The sequence below is a fragment of the Danio rerio genome, chromosome 17, assembly GCF_049306965.1.
Source record: "Danio rerio strain Tuebingen ecotype United States chromosome 17, GRCz12tu, whole genome shotgun sequence".
Lineage (NCBI taxonomy): Eukaryota > Metazoa > Chordata > Actinopteri > Cypriniformes > Danionidae > Danio > Danio rerio.
This window is the reverse complement of record NC_133192.1, coordinates 44944646-44968439: the sequence shown is the minus strand read 5'-3', so window position 1 is coordinate 44968439 and position 23794 is coordinate 44944646. Positions and strand designations below refer to the sequence as shown.

At 36.5% G+C, this 23794-nt stretch overlaps 1 protein-coding gene across 20 annotated transcripts in view; it reads left to right on the top strand.

Moving 5' to 3' along the window:
• ralgapa2 (Ral GTPase activating protein catalytic subunit alpha 2) overlaps nt 1-23794 on the top strand; it is a 324474-nt gene that overhangs the window by 156914 nt on the left and 143766 nt on the right. For 15 of the 20 annotated variants that reach the window (XR_012393091.1, XR_012393092.1, XM_005158906.6 and 12 more), the window contains 7 exons: nt 2507-2595; nt 2866-2956; nt 6840-7028; nt 9473-9577; nt 11448-11641; nt 11797-11895; nt 16967-17122. Coding sequence is in view for 18 of the 20 variants with exons in the window: in XM_005158906.6 (XP_005158963.1) it covers nt 2507-2595; nt 2866-2956; nt 6840-7028; nt 9473-9577; nt 11448-11641; nt 11797-11895; nt 16967-17122 (923 nt within the window). In the remaining 2 variants the exon portion in view is untranslated. The remainder of the gene's footprint in view (nt 1-2506; nt 2596-2865; nt 2957-6839; nt 7029-9472; nt 9578-11447; nt 11642-11796; nt 11896-16966; nt 17123-23794) is intronic. The other 5 variants (XM_073927824.1, XM_005158905.6, XM_073927825.1 and 2 more) reach the window with 1 other exon arrangement.

Sequence of the window (23794 nt, the reverse complement as noted above, 5' to 3'; positions counted from 1 at the left end):
GTGGGTCCTAATGCCCCAGTATATTGATGGGGACTCTATACTGCTCAGTTCAGATGAGATGATAAACCGAGGCCCTGTGGTCATTAAAAATCCCAAGATGTCCTTCAAAAAAAAAAAAAAAAAAAAAAATAGTAGTAGATTCTATTGTGTAAAGCACTTTGAGTGTCTAGAAAGAAACTATATAAATGTAAGGAATTATTGTTATTAAAGTTATATTATTATTATTATATTATTTTAAGTCGTTTGTGATGCGTTGACATACAATCAAATTTATTTATTGAACTGATACATCACTTTTAACTCTCATAAACTTTCTTAACTCATATTGCTGCACGTATTAGGAGGTTTGCTGAAGGTGGCAGGTAATGCACAGTGAGGGCTTTGCATCTTTAATAAACTATAAGAGATTGTGTTCATTGAAAAGTAATAATGATTAATAAATGATTTGAAGCAGTCTCTAAAAAGTGAAATCGCATCTTCAGTTTCAGGCACAGTTTGCACTCACACTACAAGTGTACTGTGCCAAAGCCCAACCGAACCGAGGTCTGGACCACCTCTTTCAATGAGGATAGGGTCAATTGAACTATACCTGGGCACGATTTGGAGCACTCTCATTTGTCAAACGAACTTGGAAACAGTTCAAATAGCCTTATGTGAGGACATCCTTAAATGACTTTTTGGGGGCCAAAATCTTCTAGTTTAGATTTTATAAATTGTTACTTTTATCTTAGCAGTTCAATACTTGGCTAGTTTTTGCAATTTGAATACATAAAAAAGACAAGACTATATTCAACAAAGTTATGTGGTCAAAAAAAAGAAAACTACTTAATTTTCACTTTGTGCCCAAAAATGGACACCCATAAGAAATACATGGGAAATGCAGAAATTCTAAGCATTCTTTTTTACTATTTATTTGTCCAACACAAAGTATACTGTAAAACATATACTGAAATGAAGGTTTGAGTCTGTACAACATTCTCAATATGTCAAAGACTCAGACACTATCTCTCTCTCACACATGCACTACAACACAATTTCATGTAAGAGGTCTGCATTACTACTGCTGTAACGTAGGAGCCACAGGACCCGACCAGATTTCTTGGCGTAGGAATAAATTTCCGAATAAATCGTGGTAGTGGTCAGTAACTCTGGTGTAATTTGATCGAGAACGGGTGGTAATAAACAGTATAGTATAGCGGTGGTAAATAACAGTATAGCATTCCCCAGTCCTGATGCTATTTTGGAACATTCTGTAATCTCTTCATTCTTATTGAGCATCGGTACAGCAAGTGCTCACGAATGTTACACAAGCTGAATGCATGACCAGTGCTTTCTGCATGTTTTTTTTTTTTTTGTCTATGCACACATCTTCTGCATAATGTTCCTCTGAGCTAGCTTTACCAAACTAAATTGAGCAAATCATCGGTACAACCCTCCCTACTTCCAAGAACTGTACTTATCCAAAGCGAGCAGAAGGGGTGCCAAAATCCCTCTGGACCCCTCACACCCAGCACACTGCCTCTTTGAACTGTTACCTTCTGTTCGACGCTACAGAGCACTTCACACCAGAACAGCCCGACACAGAAACAGTTTCTTCCCTCAGGCAACCCATCTCATGAACACTTGATAATAATAATTGTGGAACAAGCATTACTACATGCCATACACTTTTATACACATATACTTTGCACATAACAGCTGCACATATAACATTGTATATAGTAATATACCTCTACATACACTTGTCTATTTGTATATTTGCATTCACTACTTACTGCCTTTTTATATATTTATTATCTGTTTATTGTCCTGTCTCTGTAATTCTGTTGCACTGTTGAAGCTCTGTCACAAAAACAAATTCCTCGTATTTGTGAACAAAAACCTGGCAATAAAGCCCTTTCTGATTCTGAATATGCACTGTCCATGAAGGACGTTCAAGCTTGCATTAGAAACTGGTCAATTTACTGTTTTGAAACCTACATCAGGCAAGTCTAAAGTATGCAAGTCTTTTTTCATGCATCATAGAAATGGGAAAAATTACTCTTAGCACAATGTGATAAGGCGGTTCTGATGTCTCATCACAAAAAGGTAAACAAAACTGACATTTAGCCTGCAATCCTTGTACAACCTACAGTTTTATCTGTTAACTCTCTCTCTCTTGGTAATACCCAATTTAAGCCTGAGATTTTGGAAACCAGATCTGAATTTAGCGGGAACAGTCAGGTTGGGTAGAAAATTATTCTAAGCGGGCAACGGGGGAACAAAGACTAAATATATTGTGGGTGCAATTAAGTGTGGAATAAAACCTTGCGGGAGCGGGACTATAAAAACAGTCCCGTGCAGACCTCTATTTTATGTAATCATTTGCTGGAATCACACTTGACACTTTAATGCCCAAATGTAATTAGAACAATTACAGGCTGCAATATGAAGCATTCTTCTGAATTTTCTAGACAGTCTGTGGTTGTGTGCTGTGTATTATGTGGTATATGTATATCAAATGCAGGTCAGAGGAAAGATGAGAGTATGGATCTGGTCAGATCATCTGTATCGGAGAGCAGCTCTGCAGGGACGAGAGAAAGTGACGCTCCAGTGGTGAGTAACATCTCATTGACATTCTTCTAGTCCAGGGGTGCTCAAACTTGGTCCTAGGCCGGTGTCCTGCATATTTTAGTTCTAACCCCAACTAAACACACCTGAACCAGCTAATCAAGCTCTTACCAGGTATACAAAAACTGCTTGGCAGGTATGTTGAAGAAAGTTGGAGCTAAACTATGCATGACACCGGCCCTCCAGGACCGAGTTTGGACACCCCTGTTCTAGTCAGTCATTCGGCATGTATTGAAGTTTTATTTGTGTTGTCAGATTCTGATTGAGCGAAGCAACAGTCCAGCAGATCTGGATTATCCAGCTGAAGGAGCTCCAGCTTTCTTGAAGATGAAACTCAGAGAGAAAAGTGAGTGCTGTACCATAATCTCTACTGATACTTTTTATTCTTCTGGTCAAACATGAACCATGCCACTGTCATGATGAGCCAGATACAAATTTAGCTCAACATATTGATGATCATAACAACTAAACTATGTCATGACTGAGAAACAAGAGTATTGACATAGTGTGTTGACATAGAGAAATGCTATATACAGTTAAGTCCATAAATATTTAGATATCGACACAATTCTAACATTTTTGGCTCTTTTTTTTAGCTCTACACCAACAAAATGAATTTGAAATTTAATGAAGACTTTCAGCTTTAATTTGAGGGGGTACCTACATCCAAATTAGATTAACAATGTAGGAATTACAACAGGTTGCATATGTGCCTCCCATGTGTCAAGGGTCCAAAAGTAATTGGACAATTGGCTTCTAAGCTGTTCCATGGCCAGATGTGTGTTGTTCTCTCATTACCCCATACACAATGAGCAGATAAAAGGTCCAGAGTTAATTTCAAATGTGCTATTTGCATTTGGATTTGTAGCATCTGTTACTGTCAACTCTCAGGATGAGATCCAAAGAGCTTTCACTTACAATCTAGTAAGCCAACATTAGGCTGAAAAAAACAAAACAAACCTATCAGACAGATAGCAAAAACTTTAGGCATGGTCAAAACATGGTCTTAAAAAGAAAGAATGTACCAGTGAGACCATGGAAAACAACTGTGGTGGATGACAAAGAATTATTTCCCTTTGTTTTAGTAAGCCCCAAATGTTTGTATGTAAAATGTTTCAGCATACCAAAAAGGTTTTAGTATGGTTTGTGTTTATGAAAGTGAGACAAGTGTGGTGCTAATCGACAAGAGAAGATGCCAAATAAAGGTCCATACACCATACTAATCAAGCAATGCGACTGTTTATTGCTGTTACACACAGCTAATGTCAATTATCACATTAATATTCAATAATCATGAATCATACTCATGAACATCATTAATCAAAATACAACAAAATTGCATCAAAAGCTTATAATGCAAAATAAAGATGAGATTACATGAATAAAAGACAGATATTGAAACCCCAAACAATTTGATATAAGTATATACAACCTCAGAGACATGCCATCATTTTTCTCTTTAAAGACTGTTGGAAAACCAACAGTGCCAGAGAATGCTTGGCGATGTGCACTTATTCCATGGCTGAGCTTCAGCAAGTTTCTTGTTTCAGCAAGAAACCCTCATCTTTACAGTCAAAATTTAGGTGCTGGTCAAAGGTCAGCCTATTAGGTAAGAGTGAAGTGTGAGTTGATCAGGCCCACCTTCTCTCTCAGCTACAGTAGGTGCGCATCATTTCTAATTGCAAAGCACAAATTTGAGGTTTGAAGTGTCAGCACGATTATCTAGAGTCAATGTTGTACCTCCTGAAATTTGGAGAAAGTTAATCTTAAGGTCCGGAGAACCTTCTCTGGTTATTTGGTCATGCTTAAGGGTCAATGTTTTACCTCCTGAAATATAGAAAAAGGTGTGAAGTTAACCTTAAGATCCTGAGACCCTTCTCTGGTCATTTGGTTGTTCGTTGAGCACAACAGGAGAAAAACAAAAAAGAACCAGTTTGTTACACACTGGTAAAGTAATCAAGAGAAGACAACACCAGAGTAAATGCAGAGGGTTCACCACAAGATGTAAACGATTGGTGGGCCTCAAAAGAAGGAAGGCTAGATAAGAGTTCTAAAAAAGCCTTCATAGGGCTGGAACAACATTCTATGGACAAATGAGATTAAGATCAACTTGTACCAGAGTGATGTGAAGAGAAGAGTATGGAGAAGGAAAAGAACTGCTCATGATCCTAAGCAGTGAAGCATGATAATACAGTAGTAGTGACATGGCGTGATCATGTATAGCTGTCAATGGAACTGGTTTTCTTGTATTTATTGATGATGTGACTGCTGACAATAGCAGCAGGATGAATTCTAAAGTGTTTCAGGCAATATTTTCTACTCATAATAAGCCAAATGCTTCAGAACCATAGACTGTAAAATATCTGGACGTAGTATCCGTGATGTCACCCATAGGTTTCTGAAGAGCGCAAAAGAAGCCACAAGTTCACGCGTCATAGCACCCACGGCGTGATACCAAACAAGGGCAAAGAGGCGGAGAGTGAGCAGAGCTACGGACACGTGCTGGCATTTTGATTGGACCTGGCTTTAGATACACTTTACTTTGAGAGAAACGCTTAATACTTCATTACCTGCGACTCATTTGTGTTCTGACCACATGTGCTTGGCTGTACACTATATCAATAAAGTGTTTAGACTTTTAAAAACACTGCTGTAATACACAGAGCCACTAAGTATTGTTCTTATGACGTTTTTCTACAGGAGGAAAACGCGAAGTACGTCCAAACACTTCAGATATAGTATGTGTTAGTAAATGCCAGCTTCTGAAGGGCATAACAGCTCTAAAGAACATTATAAATGATAAATGATCTTAAAATAAAACAAATACATTTATAGAGATGGTATACAATTGTATAATTTCACTCACCAGGGGAACAGAAGCCACGTGAATGGTTTGTGAGCACAATAAAGTGAACAAAGCATCTATATCATCTGATAATTGTAGGAAATAATCCCAAAAGACAATTGACTGTGTAGAGAAACATTAACAAACACAAAAATGTGATGTATATGCCGAGATCATCGGCTAATTAGCCGTAATCAGCTGAGGTGACGAGACAGCGAGCAGCGAGACCTAGCTGTCACTCAAGTGGCCACGCCCTTAATTATGCAGACTTAATAAAACTTAATAAAAACTAAACGGATGAGTTATAAAAAAATTCGCCTCCTCACAGTTGTCATGAAGGTTAATCATGGCTATTTGCACCAAAGCCGTCTTTTGTACCAGGCTGTAAACATGTTTTTATCAGCTGTAAAAATGGCCAATTTCCCATTGCAGTCAGAAATGACCTGCACTTCCTGGAGCCAACCCCCCAAGGTCAGTCAATGAATTGCAGTTTTAGTTACTTCCGTATTGGCTACCCGAGGGAGAGCGGGAGGTTGCCGCTTGTTCAGAACTCATTGGAAAACACTTCATAGTGCAGATGGAGAATGACCCAAAGTGGTTTTGAAGGGAAAGAAGTGGAATGTTATACTATGGCCAAATCAATCACCTGACCTGAATCTGGTTGAACTTGCATTTTATTTGCTAAAGGGAGAATGCCCCAAGAGCAGGAAGAAACTGAAGACTGTAGAGAAACTGAACAAGAAGAAACTGAACTTGCTGTAGAGGTCTGGCAGAGCACCACCAGGAATGAAACCCAGCATCTGGTGATATATCTGCGTTCCAGACTTCAGGCTGTAATTGACTGCAAAGGATTTGCAACCAAGTACTAAAAAGGGAAAGCTTGAATTATGATTATTATTCTGTGCAATTACTTTTGGACCCTTAACAAGTGTGAGGCACATGCAGTATTCAAACTGTTGTAAATCCCACAGCGTTCACCTGATTTGGAAATCCCCTTAAATGAAAGCTGACAGTCTGCAGTTAAAGCACATTTTGTTTGTTTCCTTTCAAATTTGATTTTGTTGGTGTATAGAGCCAAAAATGTTAGAAAAATGTCAATGTCCAAATATTTATGGTTCTAACAGTGTGTGTGTATGTGTGTTTGTGTGTGTGTTTGTGTGTGTGTGTGTGTGTGTGTGTGTGTGTGTGTGTATACACACACACACACACATATATATATATATATATATATATATATATATATATATATATATATATATATATACTAGGTCTGTACAGTAAATCAAATTTGAAAAGACAATTTAGTAAAGGTAATCTGTGATTAGTAGTAAATCTCCTCTGATGACCAGAGGGCACTCTGTGAGCTGTGTGCGTATGTGTTCAGGTGAGAGTGTGAGCAGTGAGACGTCCAATGGCTATCTGAATGAGGCAGAAGTGGGTCTGCTGTCGTGGCACACGCTGGAGGAAGAGCCGGACTCTCCCTCGACTCAAGACGTGAGCATGAGCATGAGTGTTACAGCAGACACGGTGAGCCAGAGGAGTCTCCTGCTCAGCCACACTGAAGCACTGGCAGGTACAGCATTTCTCTCCAAAATTCTGAGCCTTCATCTAGCTATCGGTCATCCACATCTGTGTCCTGCAGTATACCCTAAACACATGATCGACTGCTGTATTGTTCCTCCATGTGTACGTTGTTGCCCATTGCTTCGCTCTCAGTGTTTTGAATGTGAGAAGACAATAGCAGTACGTTATGCAAAAAAAGAGAAACTTTTGATTGGCTAGCCCAGAGTTTCACAAGTTGATTATGATTAATCTCTATAATATTTTTTTCTGAATGTACTTATATTGTTTATATCGCTCAAGATTTGCTGAATAACTTGCAAAGCCTCACATTTCTTATTTTAAACTCATAAATAAATAAATAAATAAATAAATAAATAAATAAATAAATAAATAAATAAATAAATAAATAAATAAATAAATAAATAAAATGCACATACGAACCACATTTTCTATTTCCTTTACCGATCCTTCCCCTCTCTTTGCTCCCCATGCTTTTTTGTCAATACTCTCTACTGTCTTGTCCAATAAAGGTGAAAACCCCGAAAAATAATTATTATTAAAAAAAAAAAAAAGTTGTTTAAAAAGAAAGAAAACTGGAAATATGGAATCCGTAAAGTTTACATTTACAAATAAAGTATTTTGTTGAAATCAATGGGCAAGGTACAGGTTTTAACTAAAAATGAAAATCTGCTATTATTGGACTCATTCATAAGAGGTGTAGATTACCTGTTTTTGTAAAATATTTTAAATAGACTTTCTTTAGCTGAAGCAAATGAGGTGATTCATGCCGCTTATGGCAAGTCAGTAGTTACTAAAGATTCAACAACAAAAAAAGAATGCCCATGGATGACAGATCTGAATTCAAAATGGCAAAATTCCAGTTACAAACTATCAAAGCTACAGCACGTGCAATGTTAAACGATTGAGATTTAATAGTTAACCATATGGTTCTTTGACCACTGCTGCTGACAAACACAACAGGCTCTATTTTAACGATCTAGGCGCAAAGTCTAAAGCGCAAGGATATAGAGTAAGCTTCCTCCATTCAGCCTCTTTACTTTTTCTTTTTCTTCACTTTTACTCATCACTCCTTCACTTTCGTGGGTAAGGAAATGATGTGTACACACACCACTGAAGACATCCATTAGTCTACATTTTTAATTTTGTTTGTTAAGCACGACGATTTGTTTCATAGCTATTTCTAAATTCAGTTTTAATTTCCAGCAAATTAATAAATGAACAATAATAACGGAGAGAGGTCAAAAAAAGTTATGTCCAAACACACATGCATATGGCCAAAACCCAACAGGTGGACAAATCTATTTTTTTAAACAAATATCTATCTATCTATCTATCTATCTATCTATCTATCTATCTATCTATCTATCTATCTATCTATCTATCTATCTATCTATCTATCTATCTATCTATCTATCTATCTATCTATCTATCTATCTATCTATCTATCTATCTATCTATCTATCTATCTATCTATCTATCTATCTATCTATCTATCTATCTATCTATCTATCATCTCATACACTTTCATGTAGTGAGATTGGAGGACACCCCTCTTGAATTGCTATTTGAACAGCGTTGCACAAAATGTGAACAACCATCAATCGTTTTTTCAGAGGATGACAAACTGACAAACCATTGCTGCAGCTCTGATACAAGTTTTATTTATGGAGAAAATCAAAAAAGCACTGCAGTGTTTGGGTATGCTGTGTTTGGCAATTAGTTTACCATTATTACCAAAATGTGTACGCTCCACACAAAGCATGAAGCTGTTTAGTTAGTTCAAGTCAAATGACTCGACATTCTAAAAAGTTGAGAGGTTTCCAACTGGGAGCACCTGGAAAATGCCCATTGGAAATAATGAACTTAACTCGCAAAAGACATGGCACTATATGTTGATGCTCTCTTAGTCTACTAAAACTAGGCAAAAACTACAATGATTCATAAGAATAAAACATGACTAAAAACAAAATGAATAGAGTCAAATGTCTCAGAACTAAATATAAAATTGGCTATCAAAATTAACATAGCCTAAGTGCATCATCAGACAAGTATTCATTTTCATTTAGCCAGTAAATGCTTTTTTTATTATTATTGACTCTTAAATGATTGATATCTTTTGACTTGCATAATAGGAATAACTAATGATCATGAGTTTCATTTTAAATAATTTGTAATGTTCTACTGATGGAAGAACACCGCTTACATCTGGAAGAGATTCAGTAAAAGGAAATTAACAGCAAATTTTTATTTATTTATTTATTTTTGGTTCAATTATTTGCCAAAAATAAATGAAGGATCACAGCCTTAAATTAGTTTGCTTCTGGATTTCGGAGTGTGTCTGAAAGTGTGTTCATGTAAATGTGTGTCCACCATGCTCCCATCCTTCACTGTGTTGTGTTGTGTTGTGTTGTGTGTGTATGTATGTGTGTGTAGGGTCTCCTCACTTTCCCCCAGTGTCTCCGGCTCTTCTGGTGCCTCATGGCTGCTGTGAGGGCCCTCAGCTCCTGGAGGATGCCATGAACATGCCTCAGCATCTGGGTATTGCACTCATCCTCCCTCATCTTCTGTATTCACTTTTCCTCCATCCCTCAAACCCTCATGCGAAATGCTGTTTGCTGACAGAGATTTATGTTGTCTTTTGTTATGTCTTGAAATAATTCACATACTCATTGCGTATTTTGTTTGTAACCTGGTTATTTTTTGGTGGTACAGTACTATGATGTATTTTTTTAACTGCGTTTTGTGGTGATTAATTTTGATATGTAGCTGTGTTGATTATAGTTTGTTTGTCCAGGACACTTTTGAAAAAGAGATTACAAATATCAAGAGGTTTTCCAGGTACAATAAAGGTGTAAGTAAAAAAAAAAAAAGAATTATAAATAAAATGCTGCATTAGCATAATACTGGAAAAGTCTGACATGACAATATTCTGTTTTTCTACAATATTTTGAGATATCAATACAATTTCACGTCTTGACATGGCTCTTTTTGAAAATAATTTATTCATTTGGATTGATCGGACTGATTCAGTAGCGACTGAATCACGCATAAAATATAATAAATAAATTACAAGGATGGTCAAATAGAGTAGAGCAGGGGTCACCAATCTCGGTCCTAGAGGGCCGGTGTCCATGCAGAGATTAGCTCCAACTTGCCTCAACACACTTGCCTGGGTGTTTCAAGTCAACCTATTAAGTGTATGGGTCAAACATTATATTTAGGTACAGAAATTAAGTAATCAAACGTAAAATAACACTTCATCGTATGCTATGTTATACAATTCATAGTAGATTTTTGTTGGCTGGCAGCTAGCTCTCTGCAACTCTCACATGGTTGCCCACTGAAGCTAAACAGAGTTGCTCGTCTCCTCGTCCACCACCAGTGTGCAGCATGTACCTAAATAACGCGACTGCAGCGATTTTGCACCAGACTGCAAACCACACACCAGCTGATTGGTGGAGAGGAGACAGAGTGAAGAAGCTATGATATTGGGGATAGTTAAGAGGCCATGATTCACAGTGACCAGTGGGCAAATTTGGCCAGGATGCCGGGGTGAAACCCCTACTCCAGGACATCCTGGGATTTTTAATGACCACAGAGAGTCAGAACCTCGGTTTAACATCTCATCCGAAAGACTGTGCTCACTGAGCAGTATAGAGTCCCTGTCACTATACTGGGGCATTAGGACCCACACAGACTGCAGGTTGGGAGCCCCCTGCTGGCCTCAATAACACCACTTCTGGCAGCAACCTAGCTTTCCCATGTGGTCTGCCATCCAGGTACTGAACAGCGCAGCCCTGCTTAGCTTCCGTGGGCGACCATGCAAGAGTTGCAGAGAGATAGCTGCCAGCTCAACCTGCGGTCTGTGTGGGTCCTAATGATATTTATGGATTAGCTTTGTTTTTGGAGAGCTGCTGGGTCTTAAAATGTTTTCTAGATAGTTTGACTGAGTGATTAATCAAAATTCCGCTACTTGCGGGCATAGAGAAGTGCATCCTATACCAATATGGCTTTCGGCGCCGCTCCGCAGCATGCAGCTCCACACATCCTCGCGCATTTTAGAATTTAGTTACATATTAAGTGACATTCGAATGTGCATGTCTGGTGTGCGATACTTCTAACTGTCGTGTGCGCACCTTGTCGTGGTGCTGTGCGGGGCATTCGGTGTGCGACCCGCTTAACCCAGATGCAGAGATCACTTTTTTTCATTTCAGTCAGCTCAGCTGTTGTCTACTAGTTCCCATGCAGCTTTTTGGCCCAGATGCAGTCGAGCAACACAGTTGTTAAAAAACCTCTTTGACATCAGCTTTGTGTGTCTTTGGCTTAACAGAAAAAAAACATTCTTTGTGTGTTTGTTTTACTTCACGTAATGTAACCCTTCTCTCTGTGTGTTTGCTCTTCCTCACAGACAGCAGTGAGTTTCTGGCTGATGACATCAGCATTATCGCCGGTGGCAGTTTGACTGGTTGGCATGCGGACTCGGCCTTCGTTCTCTGGAGGAGGATTCTGGGTATTCTTGGTGATGTGAACAGCATCCGCTGTGCCCGCATCCACGCCAAGGTCTTCAGTTACCTCTATGAGCTCTGGCACAAGCTGGCCAAGGTGAGATTCCCTCATAATCTGCATTAGTTTGCTTGAAAATACAGTTAAAATGGTAATATTGAAAGAAACTGTTTTGTAATTGACTATATATTGTGAGCCATCGTTTGTAGTCAACTTCAAGAGGTTAATGAGAATTTCTTGTTCTTCTGTTTCAGATCAGAGATAATCTTGGGATCAGAGTGGATTCAGACACAGCCATGGTCAAACCCTTGTTCATCCCTCCTCTGCGTATGTTGGCCTCCTGGCTCTTTAAGGTAAAACACTCAAGTAGAGCAGGAACATTTTCTCAATTATGATCAGATTAATATTATTACTATTTTAAGTATATTGCACTAAATGTCTTTGCACAATCAATTCCGAATGCGTTTTTTGTCATATTCATATACTTAAACAAAATTCTGAGTCTGTGTGCAATGAACCTAGTATTTTTGGTAGCATTTTATAATAACTACACACTATAAATCATTTATTAAGCATTAGCAAATAGTGAATTCATTATCTGTTAAGCTTTAACTCTACATTAATAAACGTTAGTAAGCAGTTTATAACTGCAGCTACAAATGCTCTATTCTTGACTTGTAAGCACCTATAAAATGTGTTTAATAATTGTATTTTCATACTTAGTTAATGATTTATTTTTCATTACTAAATTAAGTATTGCATTATTTACAAACCATTTGTATTTAAGAGTAGTTGATGGTTTTTATGATCATTCAGAATAAGTTAGTAAATGATTAATAAACTATTGAAATCAACATTTATATGTCTTATCATTCAGGCATATACTAATAGTTAACTAATATGTTAATAAATGCTTTATTAACTCAACTTCATGCAGTTTTGTGACCCAATCTAAAGTGAGGACTATTCATGCTTTATAAATCCCTTAGAAATGACAATTAAAGGCTCAGAATTAAATGAACTATAATATTTGCAATCTTTTCTAAAAAGTAAAATAACTCTAAAGTTTAAACATCGCTGAATAACTTGAGTGTCAAGATACGACATCCAACTGGATAAAACAACAGTATAATAATTTAACAAAATAATAACATGCAATGTTTAAACTCTACAGTGAATTTTTATTTAGGCTTGCAAAGATTTATTTTTCATTTGAAGTACAGTTTCATTTGTGTATCTTTAAACTAATAGGAATGAATAATGTCATTTTTCCTGTTTAGAATTTAACTCAGCATTTTAATTGTCATTTATAAGGGATTTATAAAGCATCAATAGTCCTCACTTTAGATTAGGTCACAAAACTAGATGAAGTTGAGTTAATAAAGCATTTATTAACATACATAGTAACCATTAATATATGCCTGAATAATAAGACATATAAACGTTAATTTTAATAGTTTATTAATTATTTACTAAATCATTCTGAATGATCCTAAAAACCCTCAACTACTCTTATACAAATGGTTTGTAACTAATGTGATACTTAATTTAGTAATGAAAAATAAATTGTTAACTAAACATGAAAGTACAATTATTAAGCACATTTTAAATATGTTTGTATGTCAAGAATAGAGCATTTGTAGCTGCAGTTATAAACTGCTTACCAACGCTTATTAATGTAAAGTTAATGCTTAACAGATAATGAATTCACTATTTGCTAATGCTTAATAAATGGCTCATAATGTGTAGTTATTATAAAGTGTTACCGTATTTTTTTTTTAGTAATCATGCATTCATTGGTCAAAAATAACAATAAATAATCTTGTGACTTGAATGCAGTGCAATAAAAAAGCGGTGTTTGATTTATTTTGAAACGCTATACTATTGAAGTCAAAATTATTATCCTTCTGTATTAGAGTAAACATTATTGTCAGATTTATTTATTAGATCTTTTTTGTTATATTTTTTTCATTATTCTTCTGGGGAAAGTCTTATTTGTTTTATTTTAGGTAGAATAAAAGCAGTTTTTATTTTTAACATTATTAGCCACCCTAAGCAATTTTAACAAACCATTGTCAAACAATGCTTTACCTAATTACCCTAACTTGCCTATTGAATCTAGTTACATGTCATTTTAAATGTCACTTTAAGCTGAAGACTAGTATCTTGAAAATCATGTAGTAAAATATTACTGTCATCATGGCGACGATAAAATAAATCAGTTAGAAGTTATTAAAACTATTATGTTTATAAATGTGTTGAAAAAAAAACTCTCCATTGAACAGAAATTGGGGAAATAAAATACAGGGGAGCTAATAATTTAGCAGGGTTAATAATTCTGACTTCATCTGTATCTTAGAAGACTCAATGCTTATCTTTTTTATTTTTTTGGAGTGATGCAGTATGGGAGACATTTTGATACATTTTCAACATAAAATAGTTTATTTCAACAATATTTCATAATATTACTGCTTGTACAGTATTTTTGATCTAACAATTGCAGCTAGGAAACTTAATTGAAAAAACATGACAATGTAGTTATTATCAAGCCCAGACTTTTGAATTAGAGTCAGTATAACACTAAGAGCCCTCACACACCTTTATTTATCACAGTGGTGGTAACTGGCTAGTTGGAAAACCCTACTACACTCAACGGCCACTTTATTAGGTACACCTTACTAGTACCGGGTTGGACCCCTTTTTGACTTCAGAACTGCCTTAATCCTTCATGGTATAGATTCTACAAGGTACTGGAAATATTCCTAAGAGATTTTGGTCCATGTTGACATGATAGCATCACTCAGTTGCTGCAGTTTTGTCGACTGCAATAGGTGCTCTATTGGATTGAGGACTGGTGACTGTGGAGGCCATTTAAGTACAGTGAACTCATTGTCATGTTCAAGAAACCAGTCTGAGATGATTCACGCTTTATGACATGGCACATATAATGCTGGAAGTAGCTATAAGAAGATGGGTACGCTGTGGTCATAAAGGGATGGACATGGTTAGCAACAATACATACGAAGGCTGTGGCATTGACACGATGCTCAGTTGGTACTAATAGGTCTAAAGTGTGCCAAGAAAATATCCCCCACACCATTTCACCACTAAAACCAGCCTGAACCATTCATACAAGGCAGGATGGATCCATGATTTCATGTTGTTTACGGCAAGTTGTGACCCCACCATCCGAATGTTGCAGCAGAAATCGAGACTCATCAGACTAGGCAATGCTTTTCCAATCTACTAATTCTAATTTTGGTGAGCCTGTGATAACTGTAGCCTCAGTTTCCTTTTCTTAGCTGACAGGAGTGGCACCGGATCTGGGGCCTCATGTACGAAGACTTGCGTGGAAATCATACTAAAACATTGCGTACGCACAAAGCTGTAAATGTGCGTACGCAGAAAAAAATTCAGATGTATCAAACACTGCTTACGCCGAATCCCACGCATATTCTTTTGTACATCCGAATAAACGTGAAACTGAGCGCAACATGCACGAGCACAAAACCCCTCCCTGCCTCCTCCCCCGTATGAATATGCTAATGACTATGCTAATGGCAAAACCCAACGAAAAAGCAATGGCAAAATCAAGCAAAAAGATAAACTTTGAACAGAATGTGAATTGGAGGTGCTGCTTTCGGAGGTAGACCGGAGAAAAGCGGTGTTATTTGCAAGTTTGTTCTCCGGAATTAACAACAAAAGAAAAAAATAGAGTGGGAGAGTTTAGCTGATGCGGTTAACACAGTTGGGTCTGAACATAGCACTGAGTGAATTGAAAAAGAAATAGTGTGGTTTATATGTTTAAAATGTTGCAGTACCCTTAACAGTCTCAGTGGCGCAGCTCGTAAAGCGCATGTCAACATGTTTTGACACATTTGAGCATGAACTCGGTTCGAATCCAGCGTCTGATGAACTCTTTATTCTTTTTTCCCCCGCTACATATCAGATTTTGCCAACTATTTATCACGAGAAAGACAAATAGGAATCATTAATAAGTTTGTGGATCATATTTTATTCGTACATTTATTGAATGGAAATGTTTCTGATTCACACATGCAAATTCATCTTCAGATGCTGTTTTTATAGCAATGTGCGTGCAGTAGATAGCTCAGATTACATTGTGAAAACAGGTATGGAAACCTTATATACCTGCTAGATGAACCTGTCTCATACACCTGCTATTACAAGGCTCAGACACTTTGTAGAGAGGAATTTAACACAACTGCCTCTAGGAGTCGCGAATGGAAATAAAACAGACACGCACAAATGTTTTTTTAAAAAAATGTTTTTGTGCATACGCAGCGTTGATACATGAGGCCCCTGGTCTTTTGCTGCTGTAGCTCATTCTTTTCAAGGTTAGACTTGTTGTGCATTCAAAGATGCTCTTCTGCATACCTCGCTTGAAACGAGTGGTTATTTAAGTTACTGTTGATCAGCAGTTTCTGAAATACTCAGACAAGCCTGCCTGGCACCAACAACCATGTAAATCACCTTTCCTCCCCATTTTGATGCTCAGTTTGAACTGCAGCAGACCATGTCTACATGCCTAAATGCATTGAGTTGCTGCCATGTGATTGGCTGATTGAAATTTTGGGTTAAAGAGCAGTTGGACAGGTGCACCTAATAAAGTAGCTTTTCAGTGAATAGGTGCATCCCAAATACCGTACTTATGCACTATTCTACGCCATTTCATAGTATAAATAGTGTAAGTGCGTTCATACTGAAAACATTTTAAAAATAATAAGTGCACTTTAATTACCTGGATGATGCACTTATTCAACCGGTAAAATGAAGTGTGGAATAAATGGACAGTTCTTGCAATCAACGACCGCAGGTTTGCCTATGTAGCGGAAGGGGCAGAGCTATCGGGCGCACATCTTGGATAACTTTATTTATTTTGGAGGGTGAAAGCAAAATTCTCCTACGAGAGTGATTATAGCGCCTCCTGATGGTGAATGCGGTTATACTCACGGCAGGTATTATTTGATAATTCAGTAGTTCATTTCACTCATTTGGCAACCATCAAACATCATCAGGGAAACGGTTTGACATTCCACTCCATTTGGGACGACACTACATAGATATACTATGCTGTTGAGTGTGTAAGTGCATAAGTACATTTTGCATGAGTGCATAGTGTATAGTGTGCCATTTGGGAAGCAGCTAAAGTCTGGCTACGCCAAATGTCTCCATTATACTTTCTCCTGCCATGAAAATGACCCGCATGGCGCTAAACACAAACAAACAAACTAGTATCAGCACTAATGTGAAATGTCTTTCTTTAAACAACAACTTTCGTTACAGTGATACTTATGTATTGATACGGTCTAGTATGTTATATCATTTTATAGGCATGTTTGATGTAATGAACAGGAATGAGCTGATGAAATATTGAATTTCCTTTGATGTGTGTTTATTCAGGCGACCATGCTGCCTTCAGAATTTAAAGCTGGGAAACTACAGGCGTATAAGCTGATCTGTGAGATGATGACCAAACATCAAGACGTGCTGCCCAACAGTGACTTCCTGGTGCATCTATACCATGTCATGCACAAAGGGTTCACAAGCGACGATCAGGTAAGTTTTTTTTGTTTTTTGCAATCATTTAATAAACACATTGGAATGTACTTAGTTTTACACTTACAGTAGGAAATTGAAGGTTTTTTATTTCTGCTTTGACGCTTTATGGGTTATAACTTCACATAATATAATTAATATAATATAATATAATATAATATAATATAATATAATATAATATAATATAATATAATATAATATAATATATAATATAATATATGGCCGGCAGCTAGCTCTCTGCAACTCTCACGTGGTCGCCCACTGAAGCTAAGCAGGGCTGCGCTCGGTCAGTACCTAGATGGGAGACCACTTGGGAAAGCTAGGTTGCTGCCGGAAGTGGTGTTAGTGAGGCCAGCAGGGGGCGCCCAACCTGCGGTCTGTGTGGGTCCTAATGCCCCAGTATAGTGACGGGGACTCTATACTGCTCAGTGAGCGCCGTCTTTCAGATGAGACGTTAAACCGAGGTCCCGACTCTCTGTGGTCGTTAAAAATCCCAGGATGTCCTTCGAAAAAGAGTAGGGGTTTAACCCCGGCATCCTGGCCAAATCTGCCCACTAGCCTCTGTCCATCATGGCCTCCTAACCCTCCCCATATCATGATTGGCATATCATCACTCTGTCTCCTCTCCACCAATCAGCTGGTGTGTGGTGTGCAGTCTGGCGCAAAATGGCTGCCGTCGCGTCATCCAGGTGGATGCTGCACACTGGTGGTGGATGAGGAGATCCCCCCCCCCCCCCTTTTATATAAAAGCGCTATATAAATGTAACGAATTATTATTATTATTATATAATATAATATAATATAATATAATATAATATAATATAATATAATATAATATAATATAATATAATATAATATAATATAGGGCGAAGCATTGGCGTAGTAGGTAGTGCTGTTTGCTTACAGCAAAAAGGTCGCTGGTTCGATCCTTGGCTCAGTTGGTGTTTCTGTGTGGAGTTTGCATGTTCTTTTTATATCACTCATTCATTCATTTATTCATTGTCTTGTCGGCTTAGTCCCTTTATTAATCTGGGGTCACCACAGCGGAATGAACCGCCAACTTATCCAACACGTTTTTAAGCAGCGAATGCCCTTCCAGCCGCAACCCATCTCTGGGAAACATACACAAACACTCAATCACACACACTCATACACTAAGGACATTTAGTATACCCAATTCACCTGTACCACATGTCTTTTGACTGTGGGGGTAACCGGAGCACCCGGAGGAAACCCACACAAACACAGGGAGAACATGCAAACTCCACATAGAAGCGCCAACTGAGCCAAGGACCAGCGACCTTCTTGCTGTGAGGCAACAGCACTACCTACTGCGCCACTGCTTCGCCCTATATGTATATTATATTAATTGTCTTATGTGAGGTTATAACAAAATCATCAAGCTGAAATAGAAAAACCTTTTAATTTCTTGTTGCAAGTCTTTCCTAGAAATGTCTTCTCATCAATAATGAAAGATTTTATAAAACTTTAAATTTAAATAATTAGTATATCTATATCTACTTTTTTATTTATTTTTTAAATGTATTTATTAATTAATTTTTTTGCTCCAAAAGCTTTTTAGTACTGATTTCAGTTGATTTATTAATCTCAATTCGAAGAAAGACACTTATGACTGTTTTTCATTCATTCATTTATTCATTTTTTCTTCGACATAGTCCCTTTATTAATCAGGGGTCACCACAGTGGAATGAACAGGCAACTTATCCAGCATGTGCTTTATGCAGCGGATGCCCTGCCAGCTGCAACCTAGTACTGGGAAACACGCATACCCTCTCACATTCACACACACACTCATACACTATGGTCAGTTTAGCTCATCCAATTCACTTATAGCGCATGTCTTTGGACTGTGGGGGAAACCGGAGCACCCAGATTAAATCAACGCAAACACAGGGAAAACATGCAAACTCCACAGAGGAATGCTGAAATCGCTACACTTCTTGCTGTGAGGCGACAGTGCTAACCACTGAGCCACTGTGCTGTCCATGACTATTTTTGTATTACAAATAATTTTTGACAGTCTGAAACTTTTTTTTAAGAGAGCAGTAGTATTAAACTTTGAATATTCCTTAACATTAACAAACAAAACATTCACAGATGTGACCACTAGATGGAGTAACAGTCTTTCTTGTAATGCAGTAATGACTATCTGAAGCAGATTAGATTTCTATACAAGGAAATGCTTGTTTTGCAAACTAATACAGCACTTGTTTTGCAAACTTATACAGCACTTCCATGCCTAGCACACAAGCTGATGCATTACTACAATACAAAATGATTAAACCCCATTACAGAAAAAGAGGAAAAAATCTAAATAGTAATATTATTAATAATAAATTCAATAAAAATTATATATATACTTTAACTGGTGACCCAACATTAATCAAGGGACTAAGCTAACAAAAAAATTAATAAATGAATATATACTTTAACAAAGAAAAACATTAGGGTGGGTGGGTGTTTTTGGGGTCTAAATTTCCAATCCCTATTCAATCATCAGAAGACAACATCATTTATCTAACTGTGGTATTACACTGCACACAACATGCTTTTTGTCTTGTTTCTAGTCCAAATATCAAAAATTTTCTAGACAAGCAAGAATTATTGTCTTGTTTTCTTAAATAATTAGACAAATATGAAGTGATTTATTTTTTCCCTAAACAAGCCAAATAATCTACACTCTCAGAAATAAAGGTACACAAGTTGTCACTGGGGTGGTATCTTTTCAAAAGGTACAAATTTGTCCATAAAAGGTCCATAATAATACCTGAAGCGTACATATTAGTACCTAAAAAGTACGTGTTCATCCTAAAATTTTAGATACTATTATTTACTATTGAGTTACCAATATGAACCTGTTGATTACAGAGGTGTAACTTTTGAAAAGGTACCACCCCAGTGACAGCTCGCATACCTTTATTTCTGTGGGCATTTTTTGCTATTTCTGCGCAGAATATTGTAAAAAATCTGCAGATTTATGCGGAATAATTTTGAGTGTATCGTAAGTAAAAACAATATGTTAAAAAATAAAGAATTATACATTTTTTACTTTTATTTAATGTTTACATTGCAAATCCTTTTAGATCTATTTATTTGGTAAACAAAGCAAGTCTCTCATATAATACTATATATCTACCATATAACTACTATAAGAAATAATTACTTTACAAACTGTATTATAAGTAAATCATATGAACGTTTTTATATTAGTCGTTAATATTACTGAAATTCAAAATGTATATCTACACACATTTACACACAGCTGAATAAATTCACTCAACGATGGGCTGAAATCAGTGGAAATCAACAGAGACCTGGAAGGCAAAAGAAATAGGTGGAAAAAAAAACTGAGTAATAGGAAAGCATATTTTTAAAAGTTCTTGCGTTCCTTGCTAAGATGTTTTGAATTATCTTGCAAAGATGTTTTGCTTTATCTCGCAACAATGCTTTACATTATCTCGCCAAGATGTTTTGCGTGATCTCAGAAAGATGATTTGGGTTATCTCGGAAAGATGATTTGAGCTATCTCGCAAAGATGTTTTGCTTTATCTCGCAAAGATGCTTTGCATTATCTCGCAACAATGTTTTGCATTATCTCGCGAAGTTGTTTTGCATTATCTCGCAACGATGTTTTGCATTATATCGCGAAGATGTTTTGCGTTATCTCGCAAAGATGTTTTGCATTATCTCAGAAAGATGATTTGCGTTATCTCGGAAAGATGATTTGCATTATCTCGGAAAGATGATTTGCATTATCTCGCAAAGATGTTTTGCGTTATCTCGCAAAGATGTTTTGCATTATCTCAGAAAGATGATTTGTGTTTTCTCGGAAAGATGTTTTGCGTTATCTCGGAAAGATGATTTGCATTATCCCAGAAAGATGATTTGTGTTTTCTCGGAAAGATGATTTGCGTTATCTCGGAAAGATGATTTGCGTTATCTCGGAAAGATGATTTGCATTATCTCGGAAAGATGATTTGCATTATCTCGCAAAGATGTTTTGCGTTATCTCGCAAAGATGTTTTGCATTATCTCAGAAAGATGATTTGTGTTTTCTCGGAAAGATGTTTTGCGTTATCTCGGAAAGATGATTTGCATTATCCCAGAAAGATGATTTGTGTTTTCTCGGAAAGATGATTTGCGTTATCTCGGAAAGATGATTTGCGTTATCTCGGAAAGATGATTTGCGTTATCTCGGAAAGATGATTTGCATTATCTCGCAAAGATGATTTGCATTATCTCGCAAAGATGTTTTGCATTATCTCGCAAAGATGTTTTGCATTATCTTAGAAAGATGTTTTGCATTATCTCAGAAAGATGATTTGCGTTATCTTGCAAAGATGATTTGCGTTATCTCGCAAAGATGATTTGCGTTATCTCGCAAAGATGATTTGCGTTATCTCGCAAAGATGTTTTGCGTTATCTCGGAAAGATGATTTGCATTATCTCAGAAAGATGTTTTGCGTTTTCTCGGAAACATGATTTGCGTTATCTCGGAAAGATGATTTCCGCTATCTCACAAAGATGTTTGCTTTATCACGCAAAGATGATTTGCATTATCTCTGAAAGATAATTTGCATTATCTCGCAAAGATGTTTTGCGTTATCTCGGAAAGATGATGTGCGTCTTCTCTGAAAGATGATTTGCGCTATCTCGGAAAGATTATTTGCATTATCTTGGAAAGATGATTTGTGCTATCTCGGAAAGGTGTTTTGCTTCATCACGCATGTTTTGCATTCCCTTTTCAAAACTTTTTTTTTTCACAAACACTTTCTGTTCACTGCATACATGTCAACCCTCTCGTTTTTGCTGAAAATCTCCCATATTTTACAGATGTGATTCATATGATAAGCTGATTCCAGATCAGCTTCTGTATACCCAATTTAAAAGTGACACCTCTGTTATCATCTCTGTTTTGTTTTGTTTTGTTTGAGACAAGGTGTCTCCTTAAGAATGCACAGATCTATAATGAAAGCATTCGATTATCTCTCTGTTTCTGCTCATTTAAGAGAAAAGTAGTTATGGTTAAAATAAAACACTCAGAACAAACGTTTACATAATATTAATAATTAATAATTTTTAGATATTTGGACTGGCAACAAGACAAAATATCTCAAGTATGAAAAGCCTTTTATGCAGTGCATACAATCAACATCTTTTTTATTTTTTCCTTCTTTTGGCTAAACAGTTTATTTGTTTGTCTCTGGTCTTGATCTTTACGCAGTGTGCTGAAATGCATTCAGCTCTCAAGCGCTACTCTCTCTTTATTTGGTTTTCTTTGAATTTGGTCTAGTCCAAAAAATAAATAAATAAATAAACAAATAAATAAGAGCACCTTGAATATAGAGATGGAATGGAAAACTTGAGAAGGTGGACGAGAAAGGAAGCAAAAGTGCTTTTTCCCCCCTTAACCCTTTTTTTTTCCTTCTTTTTTTGAAGTGTCCAGATTCTATTTGTGCAAATGTTGGCTTGAGTTCTCCGACCAGATCCACAAGGGCCAGATATGAAGCCCAGACAGAGCTCAGAGACAGCAAAAGTGCATCTCTTTTGTGTGTGTGTGTGTGTGTGTGTGTGTGTGTGTGTGTGTGTGTGTGTGTGTGTGTGTGTGTGTGTGTGTGTGTTTTAACTCTCACTGGATGAAGCTGTTCAAGTTCACCTCAGAAACAACTTTTCACTTTGACACCCAAAGCTTAAGAAAAAAAATGCTTGAAAAACACTACTGTCATTACATTATTTTTGGTCACATTTTATTTTAATGTACAATTTTCACTGTTTACAAATCATTAACAGGGATTAACTGAGACTTTAAGTTGAATAAACTACTAATTAGCTGCTTATTAATAGTTAGTAAGCTTGTAGGTTTAGGTAGTGGGTAAGGGAGACAAATGAGGTCATACTTTATATATGCTAACAAACAGTTAATATCTTAATAATAGGCAGGTAATAAGCTAAAAGCAAATGGTATGAATTGTTACTCAAGTTTAAGCTTGACCTTATCTACTACAGCACTGAATACTAAATATGTTAAAATCCTACATGCACAACAGTATTACAAGTAGAGTTTTGAACAGCTTATAAACCTTTTTTATTGGTAACACGTTTTACAGTTCACTAACATGAACAAACTATGAACACCACATTTATTACCCAGTTTATTCGTCTTTGTTAGTGGTAATTAATGGAAATAAAGTTTTATGTTAACTAACCAATGCTAACACAGAGACTTTAGATTTCAATAATGCATTAGTACATTTTGAACTGATTAATAAATGCTATACAAGTATTGTTCATTATTAGTTTGTTTTAGTAAATACATTAGTCGATATTAGATAATGGAGACAATTGTTTTGTAGTGTGACACTTTTTTTGTTTGTTTGTTTGTTTGTTGGTCAACAGTGCCGGTTAAAATTGTAAAGATGTAATACTTAATTATATAAATTATTTATTTAATGAACTGCCAACTTAATTTAATTAACAGTAATATACAGTGTGAATTTATTAAATGCCGTCACTCTCTGCAATAGCCATCTTGGGCTATTCAGTAGCCAAAAAATAAATAAATAAATAAAATAGATATATAGCCATTTTTATTTAAAAATATACTAAAACCTTATTATATATCAAATCCTAATAATTGTTTTGTAATATGAA